Source organism: Labeo rohita, chromosome 4 (genome assembly GCF_022985175.1).
Source record: "Labeo rohita strain BAU-BD-2019 chromosome 4, IGBB_LRoh.1.0, whole genome shotgun sequence".
Classification (NCBI taxonomy): Eukaryota; Metazoa; Chordata; class Actinopteri; order Cypriniformes; family Cyprinidae; genus Labeo; species Labeo rohita.
The window spans coordinates 40,818,498-40,828,748 of record NC_066872.1 but is presented as its reverse complement, the minus strand read 5'-3'; the positions used below and the strand labels follow the sequence as shown (position 1 = coordinate 40,828,748).

Genomic DNA, 10,251 nt, shown 5'->3' with positions numbered 1-10,251 from the left:
AAAGATTTTTAGATCAGATAAATGCTTCTTCTGAACTTTCTGTTCATCAAAGAAACCTGAAAAAAAATCTACCAAGCTGTTTTCAACATAATAAAAAATAGTTAAAAAATAAAAAAAAGTTTTTTGAGCAGCAAATCAGAATTTTTGAAGGATCATGTGACTGGAGTAAAGTTGTTAAAAATTCAGCTTTGAAATCACATGAATAAATTATATATTTTAAATATATTCAAATAGAAGTTATTTAAATAGTACAAATATTTTACCATTTTTGCTGTACTTCGGATCAAATGAATGTAGGCTTAGGGAGCAGGAGAGATCTATTTATAAAAACATTTTAAAAAACTTACTGTTCAAAAACTTTTGACTAGTAGTGTATCTGTTTTTTTTTTTTTTTGTATTATCTGTTTATTTTTTGCTCTTGATCATTATCCTTTTATGTCATGCTAGTAATGTGTTAAAACTAGCATTTTGATATTTGAAAAGTATAAAATTTGCATTTAGTGGACTTTTATTTTTATAGATGGAAATGACAGTTGAGTCTGTCCTTAATTCTAAGGTTACCAGATTGTAATTTCTCTTAGAACTATCTTTATAACCAGTGTTGGGGAGTAACTAGTTACATGTAACAGAATTATGTAATTTAATTACAAAATAAATGTAATTGTAATTAGTTACAGTTACTGAGAAAAAAATATGTAATTAAATTACATTTACTTTTGAAAAATGCCAGTGATTACAAAGGGGATTACATCTGAATTTTTTTCACACACCCACCCCCACTTATAGATTTAATTGACTTCTTTTAAATTGCACCAATTCAGGAGTTTAGGACACAGAACAGGACACATGCCTATTCGATAACTATGCAAACATTTGATTTCAAACCCAGTATCATAGCTATTAAAGTATTTCTTGTTATGATGTTATTTATGTTATGATCTTGTTATGACATATAGCGCAACTGCGCTCACGGTGACCTGAGTTTGATTCCCGTCTCGAGGTCCTTTGCTGATCCCGCTCCCCTCTCTCCTCCTAGCTCTTTCCTGTCATCTCTCTACTGTCCTATCACAATAAAAGGCTTAAAAAGCCCCAAAATATAAGTAAAAAAAAAAAAACAGTCTAAATTTGTGGTGGCTGTGCTTTAAATTAAATTATTACACAGCTCAGACTCTTTCGGGACAACTTAAGTCAGTGCTGTATGCTTGATATTTTTTTCTTGGCGGAAGCTTTGTGTTTGGTTAGCTAATAAAATATTAAACCTTAATTCAGTATTATGTGGACAATTTCTTAAGTCTGTCATCCTGGTATCGTGGACTTGCTCTATTGTTTCATACAAACGCAGTAATAGATTTGTACACTGTAATGGATTATAAGATAACTAACAAACTAGTTAATTATTTATGTGGTGAAATGTTGTGTAAGAAAAGTGGTATGACTGCACTGTATCCCTAAAATGTCTAGTTCGAACTTGCCGTTTGCTAGCAACTGATTTCTCTATGGAAGCTTTGCGTTCAAATATTTCAACTCAGATCAGTGTTTCGTGTCTAATTATTTTGACACGCAAAAATCTAAATAATCTATCAAGCAGCTGTGTAATAAGTGAGATAATGTACATTCAGCCAGTTGTTATCGCAAAATAAAGATGTATATGTGACCCTGGACCACAAAACCAGTCTTAAGTCACTGGGGTATATTTGTAGCAATAGCCAAAAATACATTGTATGGGTCAAAATTATAGATTTTTCTTTTATGCCAAAAATCATTAGGAAATGAAGTAAAGATCATGTTCCATGAAGATATTTTGTAATTTTCCTACTGTAAATAAATCAAAACTTAATTTCTGATTAGTAATATGCTTTGCAAAGAACTTAATTTGGAAAACTTTGAAGGCGATTTTCTCAATATTTAGATTTTTTTTTGCATCCTCAGATTCCACATACTGAAATAGTGGCATCTCTGCCAAATATTGTTCTGTCCTAACAATCCATACATCGATGGAAAGCTTATTTATTCAGCTTTCAGATGATGTATAAAGCTCAATTTTGAAAAATTTACACTTATGACTGGTTTTGTGGTCCAGGGTCACATATTATCCCTTACTTATTATAATCTTAATTCAAGTGATAAAGGATTTTGAAAGTCTGACAGTAATCAGTGTTGAACGCTACTGTAAAGTTAACTCAGCCTGGTTTAAATGTTTCAAAATGATTAACAGTTGAAAATATTAGAAATTTAGAAAAGTAATCACAAAGTAATTAAAAGTAATGTTACATTAATAAAGTAATTGAAAAGTTACACTACTTATTACAATTTAAATCAAGTAACTTGTAATCTGTAACCTATTACATTTCCAAAGTAACCTTCCCAACACTGTTTATAACTAAAAATCTTGTTTGAGATTCTGTTTTAAGAATTCCCCCATTAAAATACACTATTACGATTTTAAAAAACCATGCGTTTAGCTCTGTCTCAATGGCTCCATCTAGTGCATCACCAAAATCATTACATTATAGGTACCTCAGCATTTTATTATAACGATATCGATTAATTATTGTTGATGATATTGCTATATGTAAGCATTTTATGTCAGACCCATAAATAAACTAAATTTACCATACGATAGGAAAGCGCAAATCTGATTCTTCGCCCACGAGATTTCCCCATCATACAAATAGGAAAGTATGACTGCTACACGCTAAAATCATACTAGGTGTGCCGGGCCGAAAAGCCCCTCCGTTTGCCCCAGTTCTGGGTGCGTCATGCGGGATGACTTCAGTAGGACAGGCGCAGGGAAATCCCGGGCCGCGTCGTGACATCACCGTCAGCTGATTCAGTGCTAGGCATGGGAAGCAGCTTCACAGACTAGAGCCATATGACATTGGATAGACATTCGCCTACTGTAAATAGACCAATCCTTCTACCTCACAGATCTGTGAGATCAACGTGCTGCGCTGACGTCTGGATCAGGAAACGCAGCATTAACCCAAACAAGTTGGTGTACACACGAAGTAATAGCCTGGTGAGTATTGCAATGCTCTTAAACGTAGCGAGTTAAAATGTTATATGTTTAAAAAGTGTCTCCAGTTATATTAACGTGTTGCGCACTTGTGTAACACATTAGGGCGTAGTTTAACGAGTGTTTGTTAATTTCTACCGCAAATGTCCTAGTTAACTTTCGTTTTCTCGTGACATGTATTGTGAAACGTCCCGGGTGGGCTTCCAATTACATGATGAAACTACAGTAAATCAATGATTGCCACTTATACATGCGTGTTTTTCAGGTTCCTACAATTGGAGGTTCAAGGACTAGTTTTACTTACCTACAATCTTCCAATCTATTAAATTGTTGCCACCAGAGTCTGGGTTTAAATTGATCTTATCATATCGATTCAACAAATCGTTCAGGTTTAGTGATTTGGATCAAATGATGCAACTGTCAATTAGTTGCATTTTGAACATACTAGCATTAGCACATACATTTTTTTTGGTTCAGTTTAAGTTTCACTTTTCATTCTGTGCTGAAAATTGCATATTTGAGCATATACCATTCTTGAACTAAGAGTCATGTTGTGGTATTTAAAAATTTCAGAGACTCCAGAAACATGGCATCTGGTTCATCCATGATGAACGGGGACATTAATCACCCCGGCCGGGCCGGCCCGGGGAATCTGGGAAGTTTAGAGGAAACCCTTCAGCAAATGAACACCCTGATCAAAGAGAACAGAGAACTGAAGGGTGAGATTTCATTTCACTTTAAGTCATAATCACAGTACATAAACACTCACCGATGTCCTTTCCTACAGAAGCCCTGAAACAAACCAACCTGTCCATGAAGGAGAGATTTGAGGGTCTGTCGGCATGGAAGGAAAAGCAAAAGGAGGAAAGAGACTTCCTGGAGCAACGTCTAGAAGAGGCCAAAACCAGACTGAACGCTATGGATGTGGAGAACGAGGCGTTGAAGAAACGAGTGGAAGAGCTGGAAAAAAGTGGAGCTGAGGTGAGACAAGATAGAAACTGGAAAATCATACTGTAAAACAGTATATGATCAAGTATATGACTTAAATATCTGCCGTAGTGTTTACACACCGAACTGGAGGCGCTGAGGGGTCAGATTGCTCGTCTTCAGGCTGAGAAGAATGATCTGGTAGCATTAAACTCTGAACTCCAGCTCAAAATGGGCCAAGGTTCACCTAGAGACTCCTTCATTGAGATTAGAATAGCTGTAAGTATGCACACGCAAACACAATAAAGCGACACTATGTTGCTCGGTTTGTCAATATATGTGCTTTCTTCCACAGGAAGATGAGTTAAAAGTGACCAGAGATTTGCCCAGTACACCAAAGGAACTGTCTGCTTTCGTCATGTAAGCACTGCAGAATTAGGCATGAAGTTCAGCAGATTTCCACTGAAATGCTCCTGATTCACTAAATTCAACTTTTCTTTATGGGTTAAAGTTAGGATGTATAATAGAAGCGTATAAAAGGTCCTCATTTTGACAACTAAGCAAATATATGTGTACGCAGGCCAAAAGCTGAGTCGGAGGAACAGACGGTGAGGCAGCTGCTTCGCTCCCTCAGAGTAGAGACTGATGAGAAGGAGAGGCTGCAGGTAACGCTCCAGGAGGCACGTGAGAGGTAGGACGCAATTTCGCATAGCCACTCAGAGACAGAACTTAAAGGATTTGTTCACTTCCAGAATAAAAATTTCCTGATAATTTACTTACCCCCATGTCATCCGAGATGCTCATGTCTTACTTTCTTCAGTTGAAAAGTAATGAAGGTTTTTGGGGAAAACATTCCAGGATTTTTCTCCACATAGCGGGCTTCAATGGTGGCTAATGGGTTGAAGGTCCAAACTGCAATTTCAATGCAGCTTCAAAGGGCTCTAGCCAAGGAATAAGGGTCTTTAATAAGCATTTGTGGTTTAAACATAGAAATTTTAATTTTTTTTTAAAAAATGACCAATCATTTTGCTAGAAAAGACCATTATTCCTTGGCTGGGATCACGTAGAGCCCTTTAAGGCTGCAGAGAAACTGCAATTTGGACCTTCAACTCATTAGCCACCATTGAAGTCCACTATATGAAGAAAAATCGACTGAAGAAAGAAAGACATGAACATCTTGGACGACATAGGGATGAGTAAATTATCAGGATTATTTCATTATTGTTAAGTGAACTAATACTTTAAGGTGTTTGAACTTTAGTTATTATATGTGCATATGCGTGTATTTACAGAATTGCTGAGTTGGAGAACAGACTGGAACGCGCTGATAGCAGCGCACAGACGTCTCTCCCCTGTCCAACTGAAATCAATGTAGGGATAATCAGACTTTTATAGCCATCCGTCTAGCATTGTTTGATGCTATAAAAAAACATCCATGTGACTGTGGTCTTTAAGGACAGTCTGAAAGAAAGTGAAAGAAAATTGTTGGTAGTGTGGCAACGTTGTATGTACATTTTGTATGAGGAGGCAACATTTTTTCCTATGTTTGTTTTCACCAGGCAAGCGCTGAGGTGAAAAATTTGGAGGATCAGTTGCTGAAGCTCTGCAATGAATTGAAACAGGCTCAGATCAAACTGGACGAGGCTGAGAACATGAAAAAAAACCTGCAGGACAGGTCAGTCACCAACAGCTTTTTTGATCAAAACATCATAAATATAACATATATGTGATTTCGGGACCACAAAACCAGTTTTAAGTAGCACAGGCATATTTGTAGCAATAGCCAAAAGTACATTGTATGGGTCAACATTATTGTTCCATCAAGATATTTTGTAAATTTCCTACCGTAAAAGTATCAAAATGTAATTTTTGATTAGTAATATGCATTGCTAAGAACTTCATTTATTGTCCTACCAAATATTGTCCTTTCCTAACAAAGCTTATTTATTCAGCTTTTAGATGATTTTTTATTTGTTCTTCTGGAAATGCAAATCTAGTTTCAATATATAAGGTCACCTAAAGTTTGACGAAATTCTGTTGTTATATGCAACAACACAATGACTATTTTAACAACATAATGGTGCCAGTCGTTTGTATTTATATGAAGGTCTACAAGCTCTACAATGTTTTTCTACGTCAGCTCTACATCTTCTGTTCTCTCTGCAGGTGTAGGGATCTGGAGCAGGATCTAGGTACTCTGAAAACTCAGCTCGGAGAGAAACAGAAGGTCCAGGCCGAGAACGACACTCTGAGGGTTCAGTTGGAAAGCCTTCAGGCTGCTATTAAACTGGAACAGAAGAAAACTCAGGATGAGAAGTGAGTGCAACGTTACCCCCATCTGATGCCTGCAAACACTTATGTTTTTATAATAGTTGCATGAGGGAAGTGTACTTAGCAAATTGAGGTTGCACATTGTGTTTATGATGTTTTCATAATAATCACAGGAACAACCTGAACCAGCTGAAAGATGCCTACACCAAGCTGTTTGAAGACTACAATGAGCTCCAAGAGGAAAAAAAGAAGAGAGAGGTACAAATTCCCATTTACTTTAGAAAACTTCAGGCTTGTATTTATTTTTTTGTATTCGGCCAGACACTGTGGTGCAACTGTGAACTACAAATGCAGAGTTCAGATGCAAAAGCCTCTAAGTCCATCTGACGTTTTTCTTCAGAATAAGCATTTTTATCAGGCTCCTATGTATAGGTTTCTACCTAAGTACCAGTACTTGGTACCAGATTGGGCTGAGACTGGGATTTATTTTCTTGAGGAAAACATTTCAGGAATGTTCTCCATATAGTGGTCTTATGTGGTGCCCATGAGTTTTTTAAATTACTATTTATATACTTTTTAACCCTAAATGCTCATCTTGTCTAGCTCTGCGATGTGCTAATTAGTTCTTTTTTTTTAATCAATTCACAGTGCTAATTTCTTGATTTAAGTACAGTTTGATTTAAGGCAGTTCATTTTGCATTCGAAATATGTTGGTGGTTCATTCTCATGTATCTCATTGTGTATGTGCGTGATTAGGGTAGTGTATCAAGGGAAGAGTACGATGACCTCCAAACCAGGTTTGATGCGGCTGAAAAGGCGCTGGCAGACAAACAGAAGAAGATCGACGAGATGAAGATGGAAATCTTCAATAAGGAAAAGGAACTAGAAACCATCTCTGTTTTCCAGGCTCAGGTACGAACAATTGTATGGCTTGCTGGGTGTTGCTTGTGATCTGCATCATTATTTATTATTATGTGTTTTTTGTGCACACAAACAGGCAGAGATATATTCCTCGGATTTCTACGCAGAACGGGCTGCTAGGGAGAAGATTCATGAGGAGAAAGAGCGTTTGGCCACTCAGCTGGAGTATGTGAAGAAGCAAAACACACAACTTCAGGAGGAGATGGAGTCGCTTGGCAGGTCGGTCACTAACTTCAAACACTTGCCCGCTCACATATGATCTCTATGATATTGAAATATTTTTTTATGCCACAGGCATTCCATGAGTGAGATGCAAAGGAGACATGTGTCCCGCGGGGCCAATCCACAAGGGCCAGCGTCTCCACATCACCTGCAAGGAGGTAGAGGTAGTACCTTACCTTAAAAAAGCACCTTGCTTGTAACCGCTTATTTACATAGACCTCTTTCATCAACAGGTGACTGGCAGCCGCAGAATATTCCAGAACATGCTTGTCCCAAATGTGGGGAAGTCCTACCCGATCTGGATTCCCTGCAGATCCACATCATGGATTGCATCATCTGAGCCTGTGGCCTATTAACCATAACAGATTCCCCCATATGTGAACTAGTGGTTTGATAGCTTTACCTTCAAGCAGCCTGAAACATAACGCTTCAATAACACAGTTGTATAAACCTAGCATCCTTACAATACTGTACATTATCAATGTGGATGGTTTCAAACAAACAGATGCTATTGTTCAAGGGTGAGCATTAGAATTTAATGTGTAGCTTTGGTTCTGACTGTTTGGATTTCTAAATTCACCCTTTATAGTAACATTAATTTAAGCTGCTTTAAGACTATTTATCACGGTCAGCTATTAAGAAAAAAAATATTATGTTGCAGGTGGGCAATCAGTGTGACATACGATTACGATTAATCTGTTGGGGGTGAATTTTGTTATGGGTAGCAAAAATATTTTTTTGTTTCTGAGAGATTATATATTTTGAAGACTTGTAATCTCAGTTATATTTTCATTATATTCTCAATGCCCATTATACAGACAGAAACCAACAGATAAAGAGTAAATTAGCTTATTTTAGTTTGTTGGATCTGTTAACTGTTAAAGCACTTTATGATGTTTGATAAGCAAGGTTAGTTGAAGTTGGGACAAGCTACTCTAAATATATAACCGTGTCTCTATGTTAATACCTGCCTAAATCTAATAAATACGTTTATTGAGTTCATAAAGATATTGTTTTCAACACATGAGCTCTATCTGTAATGTGCTTTTGAGGTTATGGGTAAATTAAATAACTCTGCAGTATGTAGCAAAATCTTCAAATGCATATTAAAGGACTAGTTCACTGAAATAAATAAACTTTGTCGTCATTTACTCACCTTGATCATGTCGAAATCTAGATGATTTTCTCGGTGGAAGACAAAATTAAAGTTTTGAAGCACGTAATTGTCAGTTTCGTCAATTCAATTAGAGTCAATATATGATTGGGCGCTTTTACGCTCCACAATAACAAAAATTCAACAGAAAAGTATCACAAAAGTGATCTAATACGAGTCGTTCGTTATCTTCATGTTATTAGCAAGTCATACGATAGCTTTATGTTAAGAAAAAACGAAATTAAAGTTGTTTTTCACTGATTAAGCGTCACCTCCCGCCAGCTGTTAACCGTTGCGGTCCGAACAGTGAGTGAATCAAATGATTCGACTCAAATGAACCGTCCGTTCACTTACACCGACGCGCGCCAAGGAGAGGTAAATTCACCATATATCACAGATAAATACCATATAACTACATGGGTAATATGGCACCTCAAATAAGATTTCACCCTGCATTTAAAAAAAAACATTTGTTAGGACATAAAACACTGATCCCAAATCACCTATATATACACTGTGCATAATTATTAGGCACACTAGTATTCTGGTCATATTTTTTTTACGAAGCACATTTTACCAATTCCAAAACAACTCAATCTTAATAACTACTATTAATTTTGTATTTAATCATTTATACGTGATATATATTTGTCCATGAAGGCTAGAAGTGAAAAACTCCTTATATTCAGGTGTGCATAATTATTAGGCACGTTTTCTTTTACATATAAATAAGCCAAAAAAGAGATTTAACCCAGACTGAAAAGTCAAAAATTATTAAATGCCCATGAGAAGGATGCAATACTAATGCAATACTAGAATTTGCAAAGTTAAGGCATGACCATTGGACAGAGAAATGCTCGTTGGGTCAGCACGGTGAGAAAAAAAACAGTGGAGAAGAAAAGACAGGTTAACTGCAAAAGAATTAGGAATTAAAGTAAAGAATTAGCTGTGAAACCATCAGGAACCATTTAGTCTCCAGCGCCACCATTTTCCAGAGCTGCAACCTACCTGGAGTCTTCAGAAGTGCAATGTGTCAGGTTCTCAGAGACTTTTCTTGGGTGAAAAATCCTAAAAAATGACCCTCGTTTAAAGAGAATAACATGCTGAAGTGGTGTAAAATACATGAAGACTGTTTTCTATAGGCTTTATGGACAGATAAGTTGAGAGTGACTCTTGAAGGACCAGCATCAAATCCTCTTATACCACTCTTTCAAGAATTTATCTTCCAAAATCTGGCAGTAAGTTTTGGGAGTTCATTTTGGTCCATCTCTGCAAGTCAGACTTTTCAGGATAGGAGACTAAACATGAACTCCCAAAATGTACTGCTAGATTCTGGAAGACAAATTCTTGAATCAGAAGTACAAGAGGATGTGGTGCTGGTCCTTCAAGAGTCACTCTCAACTTATCTGTGTATAAAGCCTATAAAAAAAAACTGTCTTCATGTATTTCTTAACACTTCAGAATGTTATTCTTATTAAGTGAGGGTCATTTTTTAGGTTTTTTTCTCAAGCAAAGTCTCTGAGAACCTGACACATTGAACTTCTGAAGAATCCAGGTAGGTTGCAGCTCTGGAAAATGGTGGCGCTGGAGACTAAATGGTTCCTGATGGTTTCACAGCTAATTCTTTACTTCAATTCTTAATTCTTTTGCAGTTAACGTGTCTTTTCTTCTCCACCGTTTTTTTTTTTCTCACCGTGCTGACCCAACGAGCATTTCTCTGTCCAATGGTCATGCCTTAACT

General features: G+C 36.7%; 1 protein-coding gene across 1 annotated transcript; it reads left to right on the top strand.

The window, feature by feature from the left end:
* The first annotated feature begins 2,858 nt into the window (after positions 1 to 2,858).
* Positions 2,859 to 8,377, top strand: optn (optineurin). Its single transcript, XM_051108224.1, has 14 exons — positions 2,859 to 3,019; positions 3,590 to 3,735; positions 3,804 to 3,997; positions 4,076 to 4,222; positions 4,299 to 4,363; positions 4,524 to 4,634; positions 5,236 to 5,314; positions 5,503 to 5,618; positions 6,110 to 6,259; positions 6,388 to 6,472; positions 6,971 to 7,126; positions 7,212 to 7,354; positions 7,430 to 7,515; positions 7,591 to 8,377. The coding sequence occupies exons 2-14, from the start codon at positions 3,603 to 3,605 to the stop codon at positions 7,695 to 7,697; spliced, it is 1,572 nt and encodes a 523-aa protein (XP_050964181.1). The 5' UTR covers positions 2,859 to 3,019; positions 3,590 to 3,602; the 3' UTR covers positions 7,698 to 8,377.
* The last annotated feature ends 1,874 nt before the right edge of the window (positions 8,378 to 10,251 follow it).